The sequence below is a fragment of the Orbicella franksi genome, chromosome 4 (genome assembly GCF_964199315.1).
Source record: "Orbicella franksi chromosome 4, jaOrbFran1.1, whole genome shotgun sequence".
Lineage (NCBI taxonomy): Eukaryota > Metazoa > Cnidaria > Anthozoa > Scleractinia > Merulinidae > Orbicella > Orbicella franksi.
Genome location: NC_138148.1, coordinates 22,667,007 through 22,689,575, shown reverse-complemented (window position 1 = coordinate 22,689,575; position 22,569 = coordinate 22,667,007). Strand labels below are relative to the sequence as shown.

General features: G+C 42.1%; 1 protein-coding gene and 1 pseudogene across 4 annotated transcripts in view; one reads left to right on the top strand and one right to left on the bottom strand.

Annotated features, from left to right (window-relative positions):
* The window catches only part of LOC145484909 (nuclear RNA export factor 1-like), a 257,953-nt gene that overhangs the window by 53,267 nt on the left and 182,117 nt on the right, over positions 1-22,569 (bottom strand). For all 4 annotated transcript variants that reach the window (XM_081463536.1, XM_081463537.1, XM_081463539.1 and 1 more), the window contains one exon: positions 23-138. In XM_081463536.1, the coding sequence (XP_081319662.1) occupies positions 23-138 (116 nt within the window). The remainder of the gene's footprint in view (positions 1-22; positions 139-22,569) is intronic.
* Positions 19,322-21,737, top strand: LOC145483752 (uncharacterized; annotated as a pseudogene).

The window sequence follows — 22,569 nt, the reverse complement described above, 5'->3', positions numbered from 1 at the left end:
TTATGTGATTACAACCACTTACCAAGGCCAGATTAACGTCAACGGTGAAACTTGTCAGTTCATGTTTTGTCCGCGGCAACTCATTTAAAAATGCAACAACAGACAGTCTTGAGTGCTTCAGAAAACTGTTCCGTCGTTCTGCAAGCAGCAACACTCTTATTATTACTATTATTGTTACTATTATTATTATTATGATCATCATCATCATCACCATTTTATTATTATTTTCCAGTACCTTTTTTGAGATACATCAGAAACCACTAACAAATCACAGCATACAATAATTATAGGTTACAAAAAATTTATGGACATACTTCATACACTAGTTGTTGTTAAACTGCCACTAACCCCCTAATTTTTTTCAGGGAAAAATGATCTTGATTGATAAAATCCCTGTGTTTCTACAGGCGTTTGAACTTGTAATTTCTATTTTCACGACTGCGCAAAGTGGGACCCGGGTCGGGCTACTAGTGACGTCACTTTGAGAACCAGGCTAAAACACTCAAGTGACTTTTGACTGAGCTTTGAGCACTGTCAAAACATTTTCGGGTTATTTGTGATTCCTATTTTATCAAAACTGGACAAGATTTTTAAGTGAAAGAACTGTGTCATCTAGCATCACAATTCGGAGTCTAGCTACGATTTGAACGGCTGTGATGTATATATTTTTTCCATTTTGAAGTCCGGGTCACCAGTGGAGATTGCTACGTTGTAATTTAGGCCAGGATCGACAATTTGCTGGTCCATTTGGGTTATCACAAATAACGGCTGAAGAGTTCGCTTACAGCTCTTAAAGTGCCTATGAAGTAAAAAATAATTTCTGCTGATTTGAAAGGTTTTTCAAAGTAAAGAAGAATGGCGTTTTCCTTTTCGGAATATCTTTTTTCGTTTTAGAGATATTCACGTTTTTGTATTATAAGCGATGACGTCATAGGTGGTTCCACTAAAACAGTTCAACACTCAATCAAGAATATCTCTAGAAATATTACAGCAGTGTTCTTGAAACTTGGCACCAGAAATGTATATCACAAAAGAAACAAAATGGCACCCGTTGTGGCATTGCCATGACAACAGTTATGCCCCTGGTCCTGTTTCAATTAAAACGAACATTACCAGATTTTATCTTAAACAAGGATCATCTACTCCTAACAATCTAATGGGGAGAGTTAAGACAATATAGAAATCATGTGTGTTCCGAGCAAGACCCTCTGTCCCTTTTTGAAGGGTCGCAAATTGGCATATTTGGTTTTTCACAGAAAGAGACTGGAGCCAAAAGTGTTGCCATGGCAACAACACAGAAGGTGTGATTCTCTTTCTTTTGTGATGCACATTTGTGGTGCCAAGTTTGAAGAACGCTGCTCCAATATTTCTAGAGATATTTTTGATTCAGTGTTTTACTGTTCAAGTGGAACCACCTATGACGTCATCAATTTCCTCATTTGCATAATCCAAAAACGTAAATATCTCTAGAACGAAAAAAGATATTGCAAAAAGGGAAACGCCATTCTTCTTTACTTTGAAAAGCCTTTCAAATAAGCAGCAATTATTTTTTACTTCATAGGCACTTTAAAGAGTTATAAAGATGTCAATGAACATGAAGAGTTAGTAATTGGACTTAATGGAACATTTTTAGATTCAAACATTAATTTCATCCCAAATACAAGTTAAAATGCAATGTAGTCAAAGTCCCCTCCTTTCTACTTCTCCAGATCAATGATTGAAAATAGTCTTACCATAACAATATCCAAAGGTGAGGTAGCTTTTTGCTTTGTTATTGTTGACCAACCATAGTATATGCATAGTCAATTACTGTGTACTAACACAAACATCGCAAGCTACACAAATTTACATATTTTGTACTAGTAAATCATGAAAAATCCTTCAACAAGTTCTTGAAAAGAGGTTCAGTATCGCATCAGTTAAATGAATTCATTTCTACTTCACTGTTATTTTGAATGAAATGTCCATATTACGTCCCCTAATAACCTGGGAGTTCTTGACTTATTTGCATTTCGGTTGACTGACAAGTGCATTCTTCTTTCAGCATGACAATCTCTATCGGTAGCTAGAGAGTCGAATCTTAATAGTTTGTTTTACTTTCTTCATATATTCATAAATGCTTGATCCATTCTAAGTTTGTAATGTAATATATTTCATTCCTCAAAGACGAAGCTCAAAGAACAAAACAATTCTGTATTCGGAATGGCCAATGAAAAACACGGCCAGATTATGATCTCTGGCGTGTGTGTTTTTATTAAAATCCACAAATACATAGTTAGTTCACCAGTTCAAAGCCTAAACAATCTTAATTGCCTCGTTGTGGGACGTAGGTTTTGTTTACTATTCATTTTACAAAAGTCTCTATTTCGAGTACAAAAACGCGATGCGTTATTTACCGTGTAATTTCCTCTCCTATAAATGTTCCCATCATTTATTTTGGTCTGGGAATCAGAGGATCATTTGAGCTTGGTCTTTTTCTCATTTCTGGTTGAGTTTCATCGAGATAGAGGTTTTGAATGAAGAGGAATACTCTATCCCACGCATCCTGTATTGCTACAACCTCCAAAAACACATCATTCTTGCACTCTGCAACAATTTTGACACAAACTATCCCATGTTCACATACATTCTTCTTAGAAACAAAATATCGTCATTTCCGAAATGATGTCAGAAGCCAACTCGTCCCATTCTTTGCTATTACTTGGTCGTGAACATGGAAAAGGACATTTTACAAACTTTGAAAATTCATACAAAATTAAGGGAAATAGCTAAGACGATAATTTTTTCACAGTGGTGATCAGGATAAAAAGGAAATTTATGTTAGCGAAAACAATTTTTGGGGTTAGTGTTACTTTAAGCCTGATCCCCAAAGTTTCTAGAATGACAATTTGTCAGTTAAGTATTGAAATTTATTTTACAATTTTTGCTTACAAGAGAGAAAAGAAGAAACCTTCCTTCATTATGTACTTCTAAGTTGGGATTACATACCACATTAGTCAATACAATGTAGGTATAAGTAATTTTTCCCAGATCAAATTATGTGTAGTTTCCCCTTTATTCTATAAACACTCTCTAACAACACATACATGTAAAGGGAACATAGTAATGAAAAGGTGCCAGAAAAATGTCATTGTCAGACAAAACTTTGAGGGAACAAAAGATCATCTGTTTGGAGCATATAAGGTATCTGAAAAGATTTTCGACCATGAGTAGTCTGAGAGATAGACTGGGTACTATTATTTTGTGTGATTGTTTTCAAGTAAAGGTGGCCATTGCAACATTTGTTGTGCATAGTCGTTGCTAGCTCTAGTCATATTGTGTGGTCAAAACTTCTTTTTGATTCTTTGCCGACTTTTTGTCTGGATTTGACTGCAGTTTTCAAGGTAGGTTATTTTCCATTTTTCAATTGCTGTGTTCTGCTGCCTTGTTTTGTATAAGTAATCCACGGGCCCAAGGGAAATTAAGGATTAATTTCACGCGTATTTTCAAAGTTTTCACAAAATTGCCTGTGTTGCATAGACAGGTTTGCCAGTTGTGATTAAAGAACAGGCTAGCAGTAGAAAGGGGAAAACCTACTATGAAAGTAAGCTAAACACAGTCACCCAAAGTCACCCAAAGCAATTTCATTACAAATAAAACATTGAGCAATCTAATTTTATTCACCTGTTTGGCGAAGCTTGCAACAGTGTGAAACTACTTCATCGATTAATAAAAGACGTAAACAAGTGTCCAAATGACCCCTAACAACTTCTTGAATCCAAAACTCTCCTTTCCACCATGAAAACTTAATGTACCAATAAAATTTACGCTGTTTCTTTATGCCAATAAGGTGACCTGTGATACTAATAAGGCCACCCGAAGCGAAACAAAGAAATTAACTTTCAGTTGGGCAGCCATGAAGTTCTGTAACTCTATGTTTAATGCAACACCAGCTGTCCCCACTCAAACATTTTTCAGGCTGTGAATCAATACACTTTTGGATGGAAACATCCTTTCGCTTTTCTACCAAAAGACTTCACTTTGCTGCATGTCAATTTTCTTTTACATTAAGATGGAATAACCACGTTTGGATCAAACACAGAGGTGATGCGTTCTGCTCAGCCAAACAGCATCGAGCAATCATGCCCTCTTGATTACCAAAAGTGCCCTCGTGATTAAGAAAAAACGCCCTCTGTCTCAGCCAATCAGCATTCAGTAATTTTGCCCCATATGTGATAATGGAAATTAACTGCAGTCTCCTAGAGAAAAGCTTACGAGATGCCTCATTTATTCTTTGTTATTTCATTCAGGTGTTGCTGAGCAATTCAGCAGTTGTTTTTCTCATGCAAGCCAACATATCCAGGCCCTGCTTGTGCAGTTTGCACCAAAGCTAATATGCTTTTGCAAGCCCTCATTCATTGGCATGAAATTTGTTGCAAGTTGCACCACATAAGCTTGGCCTGTACAAATGTTATATAGGTGACTGCATCTTTTATCAGTTTGGACAACCATGTGGTCTTGCCATTCCAGTTGGGTCCAACAATTTGCATGTTGCCTGGTACAAGAAAACATGGGTTGTGGGTTAAGGAGGGCATGGTACTTGTCTTGGGTGTTAGTCTACTTAGCTTGTTGAGGGCCAAGCTGGGGTTGAAGTTTGATAACTCAGGACAAGTTGTTTGATATTGGAGCCAATTGTTCTGGTGACTCAAGATTTTTCTACCATGGCAGGGTTACTGGGATTTCTAATGTACAGTTGTCATATAATGCCTTAAATATTGTCAATGGGAAACAGCTTGAAATCACACAGGCCTCATGGTAGACTCTAATAACCAGAAACAGTGAAACTACAGTCAACTCCTGATAACTTGAACCGTCACTAACTTGAACCTCATGCTAACTCGAACCAAAATCAATTTGCCCTGGATATCTGTTGTTACTGCTGGGTTCCCCGTGAAGACATATTTAGGTTTGCGCACATGTAGAGGTGGCCTCTTCCAACGGTGACCACGAGGCCACTGAGTTAAAACCTCAGTTATGCCAAGTTTTACTTGGTTTTTAGGCCAGTTTTAGTTCAAATTGTCAGTGTTTTTCTGAGAATTCTACCCTTGCAATATCATGGCAAAACCGTGAGTTGTTCTCATGGCCTATCGTGAATTAAACCTTCTGGTTAAAGTGAATTTGTCCATTGTTTGTCGCCGTTCACAGCTAGTTTTAATTCGACTTCATGGTTTGTCGAGGGATTTATGGTCAAATGTTCAAGGATAATTATGGTTCACTTTGATTGTCTATGGAACTGTAATGGATCTACGGTTTTTAAGAGTAACTATGGATGTGGAGAGCGAAAACAAAGGAGGCATTTCCGAGCCCTGGCGTACACGTTCATTTTCAATGGATATGGAATTAATTCATGCTATCTCACCGCTTAACACTCCACCAATGGATGCAGCATCAGAAATGTGGCTTCATGATTCAGCTAAGGTTCAAGGTTCACTGAATATGGAGGATTAATCGACAGTCAACGGTGCTGAGGAGTTAGAATCAGGCACAAGGAAGAAAATTCCAACGGATAAAGGTAAACAGTATGAAATACAAAGATTAAAAGATCTTAGGACTGTGGCTCTTTGCCATGTGACTAGGCAGATAAACAAGATGAAGCCTCTTCTTGCTGATTTCAACAATTTTGAGTTTGTGTCAGTTGAAATGGAAGGTCTTAACAATTTACTTGTCGAGCTACAAGTTGCAAAGGATTTCCTCGAGGTGTTAGAGAATGATTCAGATATTGCCAGTGCTAATTCATGGTATGAAGTTCATGATGGAGATGTGCTTAAGTTTAAGCACTCTGTCTATGAATATTTGTCTAAGGCAAAAGAACTTCAGTCTGCTGAATTAAATTCTGCTGCTTCTAACCAGTCTCATCAATCAAGAATGTCGAATCACTCCGGACATTCAAATTTGTCTTCACTTTCACCTAAATCGCAATTGATAAAAGCCAAGACTGGGGTTGCAGCCCTAAAAGTTGAAGCAGCATTTCTGAAGGAAAAGCAGGCATTGAAAATGGCTGAGGAACAATTGGAGCTTAAGAGGAGTCTAGCTAAGGCAAAAGAAGAAAAGATTTATGAACAAATGAACAATGAACAATTGTTTTCCACACCTGCCTGTTTACAAACAAAAAGTCTTCCACTATTTCCAGTGTCCAGTCTGCTCCCAGCTAATACTGCAAAGGATGCAAACATTACTTCCCTGACAACACAAGGATCACTTCTAACAATGACAACATCAGCAGTGGTGACTAGTTCTTGCCCTTCAAATGCCATTTCAGTTTTGGAACCTGCTTCAAAGTCACTCCCGGTAAGTTCTTCTGGCATGTCTCAGGACACCAAAAACCCTCTCAAACAAATCCTCTTAGTGGATTTACTATGGGGCAACCAGCTCCCATTTACATGAGCCCAATGACGGCTTGCATATCAGGAAATACAGCGTTCGACTTTGGAATCCATACAGACACGGTGACTTCTGGGTATAGAGCAAACCCCTCTGATAGCCCCACAAGTACACGTACTTCATTACCTCAACCCCACTTCATAGACAGGCCTGTAGCTGTGTATCCTTTCAGAGATCAATCACCCGGGAACCCACAAACACTGCAACATGTTTTAAGTCCTCCTGGTTGATCAACAAATTTGTCTGTTAACCCCTTGGCAGTCCAGGACAATACCTTTCAAGATATTGTGGACATTCAAAGAAAGCAGGCAGAATTGTCTCATATTATGATTTCCCAGCAAGCAAGGAGCCTTCTACCACCAAGTGTCGGAGACTTCGTGTTTCGTGCGTGTTTCTTTGTGGTTTTTATTGTAAGTCTAGACATCATGTCAAGAGACAATGGACATTTAGTGACAGACTTTGATCAACCCGTTTTTCTGATTATCACCTAGCAACGACCAATCACATTGTCTAATGAAACAGTATAAAGAGAAACATTTATTTCGTGCATTCAGAGTAGCTATTACACGCCCATTGTAACAGTGAAAGCTAAGAGAAGAGATTAAAACGTGTGTTAAAACCCAAACGACTTTATTGATTGGGGCCTAGTTAGATTACCGAGTGACTAACCCTAGTGAACGGGGCTAAGTTCGCGAAACGTGGCACCTCCGGCAACGCGACATACCAAGGAAGGATAAGGACAACTTTGTGAGTATTTTTTAGTCCTGATTTTCTGTTCGAACGTCTAAAGAAGAAATGGAAGCGACTGAGAAAGCGCTGGACATCAAGCTCACGCAGCTCAAAATGACTATCGGGAAGACAAACGCCGTCATTGAAGCAGGAAAGGCAGTCTATCGAGAGGCAGCTTTCGACTTTAAGGTCCATCACTGCCGAAATAAATCGTATGCGACTGGAAGTGGAAGCGAAGAAGATCGAAGCCAAAGCAGAGATGACCGAAATCGAGACATGGAACGCCGAGATTGATGCGCAGTTAGAGAAGGCAGACCTCGAAGTAGAGAAAGTGCTCAAATGGATCGAAGACTGAAAAAGAGAAGCACAAGCGCTTGTCCAGGAAGAACAGCTTAAGTTCCACAAAATGAAGGTAGAGATGCAGGCAGAAATCCAAACTGCGCCACACCCCCAACAAGCTGCGACGGCCAGCGACATGCAAGCAAAGTTACCGAAGCTTGTTATTACTAAATTTGACGGTAGCTTCATGGACTGGCCACGATTTTGGGGGCAATTCTTAGAAACGATCGACACAACAAGTGTGGCAGCGATAACCAAGTTTTCGTATTTAAGAGAACTCTTGGACACTAAGGCGAAGCGCACAGTCGAAGCACTCCCTTTCACACCCAAAGGATACAATAGGGCAAAGAGTATCCTGCTGGAGAAGTTCGGGAAGGAGTCTGAGATAGTCAAGGCCTATACGAAGGAAATTTTAGATCTGCCTACACTGCCCAATGGAAATCCGAAGAAAATCTGGGAATTTGGCGAAAAGCTAACGTATTGCGTGCAGGCATTGCAGACAATGAACAAACTTGCGCAAGTCAATGGGATGGTTTCGATGACTCTAGACAAGTTGCCAGCAATTCGCGGAGATCTGGTCTGCAACGACCCGGAATGGGAGAAATGGGACTTCACACAACTGTCCGAGGCTATTCGTCTGTGGATAAGAAGAAATCCGGTGGATACAAGCCAACGCGAACGTGAACAAGAACAGCAAACAGCAAAACGGAACTTACGCCCATCAAGAATTTACCATGCACGTCGCGACGCCCATTTGAAGCCTCGCTGTTGGCCTTGCGTTTACTGCGGTGAAGATCACGGCAGCAGAATGTACAAAAATAACAAGTGTCACTGATCGCAGACAAATTCTCCTTAACAAGCGTCTATGCTTTAACTGCACCACAGGAAACCATCACGCCATCTATTGTAAAAGCAGTTCTGCCTATCAACACTGCCACAAGCGTCACCACACGTCCATTTGTAATATGCCCGCCCAGGAATCTATTAACCAGCCAACGCCTGCGAGAGGAGTCGCCTTGACTACAAACCAAATTGGAGAAGGTTTATTCCCTGTCATCGTGATAGAAGTCAATGGCATTAAGTGTCGAGCGCTCATCGATTCTGGAGCCGGGAGCTCATACGTTTCCGCAAAACTGATCGAACTACTTCGCATAAAGCCCACTGATGTCCAGACAAAAACAATCGATATGCTAATGTCCTCAAAAGCTGCCAGACTCGAAACTTACGATCTAGAATTAATCTGTCGACCATCAATTTTCGCTGTCAGTCAAAGCAACCAAAGTAAACAAGACAGAACTGTTGTCCATTGACAACCCTAATTATCGCGCGCTAATTGAGAAGTACTCACATCTGAAAGGCGTAAATGTCAACGACAATGATACGAAAGCATATCTTCCGGTCCACGTGATACTTGGCAGCGGAGAATACGCCAGGATTAAAACGGAAACCAGGCCCAGAATCGGACAAGACAACGACCCGATCGCAGAACTGACCAAGTTTGGATGGTTCCTAATGTCCCCAGGGAAAGAATTCGACAAAAACATTATGCTTTTCACCCAAACAAGTCAAAGTAACTACGAAGATCTGTGCAGATTAGACGTCTTGGGATTGCGTGACATGGCAGACCATGATCAGTCAATGGTGTTTGACGAGTTTAAGGAACGATTGATACGCTCGCCAGAGGGCTGGTATGAGACCACTCTCCCGTGGAAAGCTAACCACCCAGAACTGCCGTCGAACAAGGAAGGTAGCTTGAAACGACTAAAGAACCTAAGCAGAAAACTTCAGCGAGAGGGACTAACGGAGCAGTACGACGCGATAATCCAAGAACAACTGTCAGAAGATATTATCGAGAACGCCCCCCCTGTGTCACAGCCGCTGAAAGAATTCTACATCCCGCACAAGAGCGTGATACGCAAGTCCGCCGAAACTACAAAAATGCGCATCATCTATGACGCCTCAGCCCGAGCGACACCTGATGCACCATCACTAAATGATTGCCTGTACCCAGGACCAGCACTACAGAACAAACTATGGGACGTACTTATTCAGCAGAGAGCCTACCCAGTAGTTTTAGCGGGGGATATTAAGAAAGCTTTCTTACAAATCCGAATTCACGAGAGTGAACGAGATGCCCTTCGTTTCCACTGGCAAACTGATCTGAATTCAGATGTACAGACATATCGGTTCACGAGAGTTCTGTTTGGTCTTGCGCCATCACCATTTCTATTAGGCGGGGTTCTTGAATGCCAACTTGATACCTGGGCTGAAAAGTACCCGGAAGAAGCGGAGCGACTATGCCGAAGTTTCTATGTAGACGACCTGTTGACAGGCGGTCAAGACGTGCAGCAAGCACAAACACGAAAGAAGATAGTGCAAGAGATTATGGGTGACGCTACATTTGAGTTGCACAAATGGCACTCAAATCATCCACAGCTAGAAGATAACCCCCAGTCTGCATTGAGAGAAGACAGCGCCCAACCTGCATCAAGCGAAGATCAGACCTATGCCAAACAACAATTACTAGTCAAGACAAGTGAGTCCAAACTATTGGGCATAAAGTGGGACAAGTTCCAAGACACCATCGCCGTGCAGTTCCCAAGTACAAGTGGCGCACCGACAAAACGTGAAGTCTTAGCGAAACTAGCGAAAGTCTACGACCCTCTCGGTCTGGCATCCCCTACTACACTACAAGGGAAGCAAATCTATCGAGAAGTGTGCGACTGCAAAGTACCATGGGACGCAGACATCCCGGAAAACCTTCGAACACGCTGGCAGAAATGGGAGCAATCACTTCTGGCGGAAGTAACCACAAGAAGACCATTAGTACCTTACTAGCAACCAGTTATCTCGGTTGAGTTGCATGCGTTTGGAGATGCGTTAGCGTACGGGGTCGGAGCAGCGGTTTATTCAGTCGTACGCCAAGAAGACGGAATCACTCAAACCCTGGTGCGGCAAAAGCAAGATTAGCCAAGAGAGAACTTACCATCCCAAGGTTAGAGTTAGTCAGCGCGCACATGGCTACCAATTTAGTTGTCAACATCCAAAACGCACTGAAGGATCTACCTGAGCCGACGGTTTACGCTTGGCTGGACAGCACCGTCGCCCTTCACTGGATTATAGGAAATGGCCAGTACCGACAGTTCGTCGCCAACCGCGTGCAGAAAATTAGACAACATCCACAGATCCAGTGGAGGTACGTACCCACTGTTGAAAACCCAGCAGACCTAGCGAGTCGAGGAGGCCAGGTGACTAACGCAGAGCTCTGGTGGAATGGCCCAACGTGGCTGCGGGATCCTAACGGTTGGCCAGAGAATCCAGTTACAGTGAAAACCCAAGCTTCCGAAGAAGAGGCGAAAGTTATTAGAGAAGTACTCAGTATGGCAAATGGAAAACCTAAACAAGAACGAAATGTATTCAATGAACTCCTCGAGCGCTATGATCTACGTCGAACTCTGCGCATCCAAGCCTGGGTGCGCCGCTTCACCACCAATAGAGCGTGCAAGGGACCGCTAACTAGCGAAGACATACAAGAAACAAAGAATTGGTGGATAAGAAGAGTCCAGTCCCAAGAAGCGCAGAAGTCTCACTTTGAACAAACGAGACGTGAACTCAACCTCATTCCAAATGCCGACAAAGTGCTTGAATGCCATGGCAGAATCCAGGGACATTACCCAGTTTATCTACCAGCTGACAGCCTATTCACCAGAAAGCTTGTACAGCGGATTCACGCAGAGACTTTACATGGAGGTGTGTCCCTCACGATGGCAGCGATTCGTGAAGAATACTGGATCCCGACCCTAAGACAGCTAGTAAAGGCTGTACGATTTGCGTGCTGGGGCTGTAAACGTTTCAGAGTCTCACCCGTAACAGTTCCAGCCCCTGGACCGCTACCCACAGACCGTACCGTAACCCATGGCGGAGCAGCCTTTGAGGTCATTGGGACTGATTTCGCAGGACCAATATTGTACAAACTGACCCACAAACGCGAGGGAAAAGCATACTTGGTGATATTCTCGTGCAGCCTATCGAGAGCAGTACACCTAGAACTAGTTCCCAACTTAGCGACTAGTACGTTTATTCCGTGCCTCAAACGCCTGATAGCTAGACGAGGACGTCCAACTGTCATTTACTCTGATAATGGTAGCACGTTTGGCAAGGCAGCCAAGTGGTTACAGCAGGTTAGAAGGGACGAGCAATTACAAGGTTTCCTCGAGTCCCATGACGTAAGGTGGAAATTCAATCTGAGCCGCGCCCCTTGGTGGGGTGGCCAATTTGAACGCCTAATTGGAGTAGTAAAGAAAGCAATGCACAAGGTCATCGGGAAAGCCACCCTTTCCTGGAATGAATTGACCGAAGTACTCCTAGACGTGGAAACGCAGGTTAATTGTCGTCCACTCGGTTACGTTGAAGACGACGTAGAATTACCCATCCTGACACCAGCCAGCTTTATGTTCCAGCGAACCAATCAGCTTCCCGAACTGCAGACCTGGAGAATCGAGGATACAAATTTGCAAAAACGAGCCAGATTTTTGCAGACTTGCAAAGATCAAATGTGGAATAGATGGCAACGTGAATATCTGACAGCCTTGAGAGAGCGTCACAACCTTGTCCACAAGACAGCTAACTACAGAGTCAGAGTTGGAGACATAGTGTTAGTACGATCTGATAACAAGAATCGAGGGAAGTGGCCACTCGCTTTCGTCCAGCAGATCTATCCAGGACGTGACGGCCATACTCGTGGAGTTCAGCTGAAAACCAGCAAAGGAGTGATAGAGCATCCTGTTCAACACCTCTACCCCCTAGAGTTGCAGTGTGAACTTTCAGTAGGAGCTAGACAGCAATTGAACCCTGACGCGAAAACATTCAGACCAACAAGAGCCGCTGTGGCCGCGGCAACTGCAAGAATCAGAGATTACCACTAATGAAGAAATCGAACGATGATGAACTTAAATCGAGTGATCGTTGTAGAATGTTTCATTTAGCTTGAAATCGCCTAGTAGTTTTGTTTCAGTCTCCAAAGTAAATGCACCCTCGCATGCAATGCTGCATTGGGGGAGTGTGTGGGAGACTTCGTGTTTCGTGCGTGTTTCTTTGTGGTTTTTATTGTAAGTCTAGACATCATGTCAAGAGACAATGGACATTTAGTGACAGACTTTGATCAACCTGTTTTTGTGATTATCACCTAGCAACGACCAATCACATTGTCTAATGAAACAGTATAAAGAGAAACATTTATTTCGTGCATTCAGAGTAGCTATTACACGCCCGTTGTAACAGTGAAAGCTAAGAGAAGAGATTAAAACGTGTGTTAAAACCCAAACGACTTTATTGATTGGGGCCTAGTTAGATTACCGAGTGACTAACCCTAGTGAACGGGGCTAAGTTCGCGAAACAAGCGAGCCTCCAGTGTTCTATGGTGATGCTATGGAATTTCCTGCATCTATGACTGCCTTTGAGTCTTTGATTGAATCAAAGGTTGAAGACTCCTGTGAAAGGCTGTATTTTCTGGGTCAGTATACTTCAGGTAAAGCTAAAGAAGTTATCAATGGTTGTCTTCAGGGAAAATCAGAAGGATCCTACAAAGAAGCCAAGGGACTGCTAAAGAGACAGTTTGGAGATCCATTCAAGATTGCAAATGGCCACATCACCAAACTGTCTTTGTGGCCACCAATCAGAGCAAACGATGGCTCAGCTCTCCAAAATTTCTCCATTGCTCTGGACCAAGCAAAGTCTGCTATGGAAGGCATGTCTCACATGGATGATTTAAACACAGCTCATGTACTGCTACAGCTTTGGGAAAAGTTACCCAGGCATCTACGAAGCAAATGACTGAAAGGAACAATATGACCAAGAGTGCAAAGGAAGGATAGCTGACTTTGAGGAGTTTTCACAATTTGTCCGCCAAGAAGCCAAGCTTGCCACAGATCCTGTATTCTCAAAAGGAAATGTTAGCAAACCTCATCATGATGAGAAAGACAACGGCACTCACTTCAAATTCAGAAGAGGGTCACACAGCAGAGGAAAGGAACAAGCCTTGACACAGGATTAAAGCAGGAAAGTAGAAACAAGCATTCCGAGTCATGTTCTTTATGCAAAAGGCCCTACAACCTAAATGATTGTGAACAGTTTTTAAAGAAAACTGTAAATGAACGACGAGAGTTTGTAGTGGAGAAGAAACTGTGCTTTGGTTGCTTTAGTGGTCAACACATTGCCAAAAACTGTAAGGAGCGACAGACATGCAATACTTGCAAGAGGCAACACCCCACATCACTACACGACAATGATTGGGTGAAGAAGACCAGCAATGACAGTGATAATCAATCTGGAGCTGAACCTTGTGTTAGCAGCAACTGCACTGCCATCTGTAACATCTCCGAAGCTGGAGATGTGTCAGTCAACATGGGTATTTTTCCAGTTTACTTGTTTCACAAGAGTGATCCAGCAAAGAAGATAAATGTTCATGAACTGCTAGACAACACCAGTGGTGGGACATTTGTGAGTGAGAAGTCGACGAAGGTGCTTGGCATTGAGGGAAGTGACACTGACCTTATCCTTAATATGATTCACGGAACACGCAGTGTTACCACAAAGGCCACTGAAGGATTGGTGGCAGCCAACATGAAAGAAGAGGACATGATGTTGGACTTACCCAGAACATGTACGCGACATGTCATTCCAGCAGACCGCAATGAAATACCCCGACCTGATGTAATCTGTAAAAGATGACTCATTTGAAGAACATTGAAGTGGGTCTGCTTATTGGATTGAATTACCCAAGTGCCCTATGTCCAAGAGAAGTTGTTTATGTTGAAGAGTTGGACCCATATGCAGTTCACTCGCTCCTAGGATGGTACATCAATGGCCCCCTCAAAACTTCGCAGCAGAGTGGCAAGATTACATGCAACAGAATTCAAGTTGGTCAAGAGGACACTCTAATGACTGCGTGAGGATATGTAGTCTCCCAGAGAATAGTGAAGGAGCAGATAACCCCACGGGCAGTCAGACATGTTCGAGATGGACTTCTCTGAGCAAGAAAAGGGGACAGTGATGTCATGTGAGACGGGGGAGAGTGGTATTGTTCATCTTGAAGACCTGCATTATGAGATGCCCCTCCCATTTAAGCCTCAGAACATTCAGCTCCCTAACAACTATGCACAAGCAGAGAGGTGTCTAACTGGCCTAAAAAAGCGTTTGAAGGCGAATGACAGATACTATGCCGATTACTGCAGTTTTATGTCTGACATCATCTCCAAATGATATGCTCGCAAGGTGGATGAGTTCAAAGATGAAGTTGGAAGTACCTGGTACCTACCTCACCATGAGATCTGTCACCCACAAAAGTCAAAAGTAGGAATAGTGTTTAATTGTTCAGGCACATTTGAAGGACACTCCTGGAATGACAAACCTCTTCAGGGTCCAGATCTTACTAGTAACCTGCTCGGCATCCTTAGCAGATTCTGCCAGGAGAAGTACGCCTTTATGGCGGACATTGAGAAAATGTTCTTTCAAGTGAGAGTTAGAAAGGAAGATCAAACTTTCCTCAGATTTTTGTGGTGGCCCAATGAAGACCTAGAGCAGAAAGCTGAAGAGTATTGTATGAGAGCAACTGTTCCTTGCAGTATCATCACCTGCATGCGTCAACTACGCACTTCAGCATACAGCAGATGACAAGGAAGACAACTATGGAGCTGAGGTAGCCAACATCCTTAGAAGGAACTTCTATGTGGATGATGTTCTAAAATCTGCAAGCACCGAAGACAAAACCATTGAATTAGCAATTTAATTAGAGGATTTAACTTGACTAAGTTTGTGGGCAACATGGAATGCATCATTAACTCGATTCCTGATGAGCACAGAGCGGAAAATGTGAAGAACCTCACACTTGGCCAAGATAAGTTAGCCATAGAGAGAGCACTAGGAGTCATTTGGTGCATCGAGTCAGATATGTTCAACTTCAGGATTGAACTTAAGGATAAGCCTTGGACACATAGAGGCATCCTTTTGATGATTGGTTCTATCTATGATCCTTAGGTTTCATCGTTTCGGTAGTATTTGTTGGAAAGAATATATTACAAGATATCTGTCACTCTAACAACTGGGATGAACCAGTTGACGATGCAAGCAGAAGCAGATGGGAAAAATGGCGGAACAAACCTTGCTTACTTGAAAGTTTAAAGGTGCCAAGAAGTTTCAAACCTGCAGAATTTGGAAAGATTGTGTTGGCACAGCTCCACTGTATGTCCCATGCTTCAACATGTGGGTATGGACAGTGCTGATATTTGAGACTCGAGGACAAAAGCGGGAAAGTACATGTGCCATTTGTCATGGGGAAAGGCCCGTGTAACACTGAAGAAGATAGTCAGTATCCTGAGATTGGAATTGGCTGCCACTACTGGACAGACAGGAACAGCAAAGTTGTTTTAGGCTTTATAAGTAATGAATTAAATCGTTTTCATACCTACGTAGCCAACAGTGTTCAGCTTATTCAAAAGCAGACCACCCCTTCACAAAGACACTATGTGGAGACTGATGGAGGGTCAAGAGGCATGTCACCAAAGGACTTTGTGGAGAAATCAGAATGGATCAAGGGTCCTGATTTCCTGAAAGAACCCGTAGGGAGCTGGCTGAAGGAAGAAAAATATGAAGAACAAGTGGATGCAGATTCTTTGGAAATCACAAATGTCAACTTTAACACTGGCATGGTGGAAGAGAGCAGTGATATTCTCAAGAGACCAGCAATTTTCCAGTCGGCATAAAGCAAAGGTGGCTGTAGCACTTTGTCTGAAGTACAAGGAGAAGCTTAGAAGTAAAGTTCTGACAGAGAAGAGGGCACCCAGCAATGGAGTATCTGGAAAAAGGCTAAGCAATGGTAAATCCACAAGCCCAGGACTCAGTGTTGCCGATTTAGAAGAAGCAGAAGTGGAGATCTTAAAGCAAGTGCAAAGTGACATGTTCCCATCAGAAATAAGAAGTCTTCACATCATTCAAGTGAATACCAAGTACGGTAGCCGTGAATTATACATAGAAAAGAAAGCTCTGTCAAGGCAGGCAAGTTCTCTCCGCTCATTAGATCCAGTTCTAGACAGTGATGGTATCATGAGAGTTGGTGGAAGAATATGGAGAGCTAACCTGTCAGTCACTCTGAAGAACTCTATCATCCTACCAAAGTCAAGCCACATCACTTTATTGATCATCAGTCCTGTGCACAAAAGAACACATCATGGCGGAAGAGGGATGACTTTGAATGAGCTTCGTGTGAGTGACTATTGGATTGTCAGCCGAAATGCAATGGTCAGGCAGTTTATTTCTAAATGTGTAACATGTCACCTTCGTGGAAGTCAAGGAGAACAGAAGATGGCAGATTTACCAAAGTCCTGCATAGAGCCAGCACCACCCTTTACCTATTGTGGGTTCGACTTCTTCGGCCCTTGGCATGTCCAGCAAGGAAGAGCTGTCATGAAGAGATATGGAACCTTGTTTACTTGCTTTAGTCAGGTCTCTTAAGCATTTGATCATGACAGAACTGACAAAAGCACAAAAGTTGGCACAGTTGTAGCTTATAGGGGCACTAACAATATTCGAAGAGGTGCCCTTCGCAAAAGCTCCTTTAAAGCAAAAGAGAGAGGATTCAAGTTTCCGAAAAATTACAAGTTGGCCTCCCTGTGATCCTTTTATTTAGCAATACTCTCTTGAGCCTGAATTCTCAATCAGCCTACGTTTTTGTCTTAGTAATAAGTGTCTTTTACTACAAAGCATTTCATTTGTGTCGGCAAATGCCTCTTACAATTTTTATAAACTCATTTTAAGGAATTACTAAAATTTACTAGTACCCAGTCCCTGACGTCCAATTGCTGTTTCGAGATGGCAGCACCCTGACACATCTTCAATTCCTGTAAGTTTTGATCAAGGTTTGGATCAAATATTGAGAAATTTTACACAAAATAATCTTCCTTGAAAATTTTGGTTCAGTTTAAACAAGTTTTCTGATATTACTTTTTCTTTTTTGGCTAAAAGTACTGATCAAATGATCTTGATGGTTGTCTTTGATTTCAGGCAGATAATGTCGTTCTGTTGGAGTCGTTGTATTATATGTCAGAAAGCCACAGATGAAGAACATTACTTAGGTGCCCATTAAGATCCCATGGGACTACCCTAGATATCAGGTCTGTTTATAGCTCATTCTTGCAAAATGCTTCAGAGTTTTCGGCATTAGATGCTTTGCCTATGAATCTCAGTTTGCCATTAGACATAGACGTGTTGATTGACAAAGAAGCTTCTTGGCACAAATCATGCCATCTTCAATTTAGTACCTCAAAACTAAATAAAGCAAAGGAAAGATTGGCTCGTAAAAGAAAGAGACCAAGAGCAAGAGCAAGGAAATGAGGAAGTCCGTCCATTGAAAACTCGTAGGTTGACATGTCATAATAAAGAGCACTGTATATTGTGTTTATATTCCACGAAGTTGCCATGTTCGCTACGAATGGGAACCTCTGCTGCATGATAACCGAGCTCCAGGATTCAATATTATCACCCGGGATATCAGGAGCTGATCTAATGGCTGCTCAGGCGAAATACCTCCTGAAATGCATGACAGATCTCCGAAAGAAATTCAAAGAATCTCAGGCCTTTTTTGAGCTCGTTGAATACATCAAAGACTCTGTTTGTGATGACAAATTGATATTCTGTTTGAGTGAGTTGCATTCATTGTATGTTTGTCGATTAGATACATTGGGAGTGAACAAAGAAATAAATAAAACTAGATTGAAGATGTCACTTTTAGAATACTTCCCAGATGCACAAGAGCAAAGTGACGGGAAAAATATCTTAATAGTTTTCAAGACAGCTATACACAGACTTCTCAAACATGCCGTTCTACAAAGAGATTTCTCAGAGGATGCCACAATCCTCGCTTAAGCCTCTGAGATTATCTGAAAGGATATATTTGGCCATGACAGTTTCAAATTTTCAGGAAGTTTTTCAGAGGGTTGCCAGGAAAATTCCGTCCCTTGTAGCTTAAAATCACTTGTGTCTGTGCTACTTCATGGGGTAAGCATTAAAAACACTGATGCAGAAGAATCGCAGCCATGTTTAACAGTTTGCCAGGCTATTTTATTTAATGCAAAGGTAGAATCTTCAAAAGAGTCTAAAACTGGTCAGACGCAGCACAACAAGGCAAGAGAGCCTCCTCTTCCTTTGTATATTGGCAGTACAGTACATAATATGACCAGGAGCAAGTCAGTCATAGCCAAACTGTATCAGCTGGGAATCTCTGGGTCATATCAAAGAATCGTAGAGTTAGAGGACATGAGCGCTGCTTCAGTTAGTGAACGTTTTGTAGATGACGGTGTCGTAGTGCCGGCCTGTTTAAAAAAAGGCGTTTTCACTGTAGGCGCTTTGGATAATTTAGATCACAATCCAAGTTCAACGACGGCAGCTTCATCATTCCATGGCACTGGGATAAGCATGTTTCAGTTGCCAACAACGATGAATCCTGGAGAGGAGAGACCTCCAGTTACTATACCTCCTCAAGAAACAGGGCATTTTCTGCCCGAGGAATATGCTATAGTTCTCTGGTTGAACTGGACAGTAGTAAAGCAGTGGTTCGATGTTGCCATACACAAGATGCAACAAGTGTTGTGTTAGAGGAAAAAGAGAAAGAAGAGGAGTGGGTAAGGCATTCACTTCCCAAGCTTGATGAGGAATCTGTTGCGCCTGGAGATGCTGTCACTTGGGCAGCATATCACGCTTCAAATTACATGGGAGATCACCTCCAGCCTCGACAGCGCTTCTTCCCCTGTTCTATGAGAAGGTGGCAATGCCGGCGATAACAAAGTACGGTATGAGTGTGTTGAAGCAGGCTATCACTTTTCTAAATCCAGATCAAATTCCTGTAATTACTGTCGATCAGCCCCTCTTTGCCTTAGCTAAGATAGCACAGTGGAAGTAGCTGGCCTTGCATGGTGAGGCAGCATGCGTTGCGATGATGGGAGGCCTCCACATAGAGATGGCATTGTGGAGTGTTCTTGGAGATTTACTAGACAAGTCTGGTTAAACGGCTGCACCGACAGAAGCAGATGTAGCTTCATCTGGTGTTGCAGATTCCTTCATAAAGGCAACCCATCTTGCAAGAACGAGGTATTGATGGTGAAATATGAATATCATTTACATATATTGTTTGGCAACTAGAATGAGTGCAGAAAACATGTGAAACACTGCTGACTATTGACGTGTAAGTAACATTTGAAAGAAATAGACTCACGCAAGTTACAAACATCTATTATACGTTTTCTGTGCTCATGTTAGCGCCTTTAAATTGAGAACGAATCTGCAATAATTTTCCACTGCAATATCATCTTTTGTTAAAATTTTATGCAGCCTATTAAATGATTAGAACATCATGAATTTTAAACTTTACTTGAATGACATGAAATATAAACTTTATTTGTTGATCTTTGGGCACGCTCATCAGGTCAATGCTTTGGCTCTTCAGAAACTAAAGATGGAGGCATTTTCACAGTGCACCGAAGAGATAACACTGACTGCATGGGAGGAAGCAAAACAGACAAGTCCAACGTTCTTCTTCTGGGACCTAATCTTACACCTCGAGACTCTTGTGTTACTTGTAGTGCGTGCCCACCGAGAACGCAACTTCCACCTGCACATTCAAGTTCTGGAGGAGCTTGTCCCACTCTTCTTCGCCCTGGACCACGTCAACTATGCACGGTGGACCCCCATACACATCCGGGACATGAAGAGTTTACCCGAGAGCATCAACAAGAAGTTTCATGGGGAAGGAGCCTGGGTCTTGTCAAAAACGGGCAACAGTTATTCAGCAATCCCATTTGACAAAGCGCACGAGCAGGAGAATAAAGTCGTAGAGTGCAGTGGCACTGTTGGTTTGACAGAAAATCCTACTGCCTTCAGGTACGTGCAGAGCTTGGGCTGTATTATCTCTGTTTAAAAACATGTACGCTTTCTACAATATGTTTTGACCTGGAAAGGAAATGTGTGTGTGGAGAATGTTTTAGTTTGAATGTGCATGCTGTTATTAAGGACGGTGCCTACTTTTGTTAGTGCGCACACGTTCTGCGCATCACGCAAGCCATGGTTTAAGTGACGCATGCACACTGGGGTTGACATTGACGCAATCAACCACACTACCAAGTACACGACTAAAATGAAAGCAAAATTCTCACTGTGACCAAATCAAGTGTAATGACCCTGTACTCAAACCAGGAACACTAGAATAGGAGCTCATCACTAACCTCTAACTGTTAATGTCTTCCAGCTGAAAAACTAGCTGTTATCTGTTGAAAATTATACTGAAATCCAACTGTAAACATGTACCTGCAGATGGCGTAGTGCGCACGCAAAACAAGTGCAAGATACACAAATGTCTTACTTAATGGGGAGGTGACAGGAAAAAATGTAACAGGCACCATAAAGTTTTCAAAAAAGATGAATAACTTTAAAAAACGCGTGGTTACCCCTACATTTTATGTCATGAAATGGAAGTGGCAAGCCTATTCAACACGTGATTAGTTTCTGGTTGTGAGCAAAAGGTATTTAGACTGTATTTTAGCTGGACCAGAGGAAGGCTGTCAGAGACACTACCGTATTTACCCGTGTATTAGTCGATCCCGTGTATAAGTCGACCCCCAATTTTTGAGGCCAAAAACTAGATTTTCTTAATTTCCAGGTAAGAATTTCTTGGAAAACTTATCTTGTATTTCTTAAAATTATCTTTCAGCTACCACAGATATGTAAACAAATCACAGCATGTTTCAATGCGCAGTTTTAAAGCTTATTATGGCACGTATACGAGCGTTTTACCCAGTTTAGCAACACATGTGCATGCAGACTTTTCGATGATAATTTTTGTAAAATGCTCACAAAAATCAAACGTAAGGATTTCAAACAAGCCTTTTTAAGTGCGAAGAGATTAAAAGTGGCTTTATAAGACAGGCAAAACACCAAAGAAGCTCACGACTTTCAAAACGACGCCATAAACAAAGTGCAAAGCGTGTGTTGGGAACTTGGTAGTCAAGCCTTGAAATCGGTCAAGTACTGGTACAGAAGTCCTCGCACTCGTATCCTGCCAGGTTACCAAGCAGAGAAGTTCCAAGCGCGAAAGATATTTTCTCCGAGCGGCTTTACTACAGCTTTATTTAAAGGAAAAATATTGGTTCTTTATGACAAAATTGAGCCAGTGAGTGTCTACAAGATCCAGGTTAAAATTTAACGAATAAATGAAGAAGCTAGTCATAAAAGGGGATAAGTGACGATTTTGGTTGCTTTTCTTTTTTCTTGCTCCAAATTAGCTGAATTTTTGCATGTGGTCTTCAATGTAATAGAAAAACGTGTTCCTGTATTTTTGCCGCTGGTTTTTGCTTCGCTTTATAAAGACGCCGCTAGGAAAACCGAGTGGTTTTTTGCATACGCAATATCCTGAAAACGAAGCAAGGTTTAGCGCAAAAACTACGGGACATTGCTAAACATACCTAAACAAAACTCTATGCGAAATTTGGAGCGTTTTCGACAAAGTTCACTTTTGATTAAAATACCTAACGCCCTTTTCCCGCCGAGGCTGCAAATAAACGAAGCCGGGCCTTTGTTATGATAAACAGAGCCGATCCTTTGTTATAATAACCAAGCCAAGCCTTTGTTATAAGTCGAAGTCTCGCCTCGGTTTATCATAACAAAGGATCGGCCCGCCGCGACCGCAGGGACTTTGATCTCACTTAGAAAGCAGCAAAATGTCAATTTCACGCAACGTATAAGCTCAAAAATGTTGATTTTAGGTCAAAAAAGGTTTAAATGTTGATTTCACGTTAACGCGTGACGGCAAGGATGTTGGTTTCACTTAGAAACCAGCAAAATGTCAATTTTACGCAGCGCATAAGCTCAATGATGTTGATTTCAGGTCTAAGTAGGTTGAAATGTTGATTTCACGTTAACGCGTGACGGCAAGGAGGTTGATTTCTCTTAGAAACCAGCAAAATGTCAATTCCACGCAACGTATAAGCTCAAAAATGTTGATTTCAGGTCAAAAAAGGTTGAAATGTTGATTTCACGTTA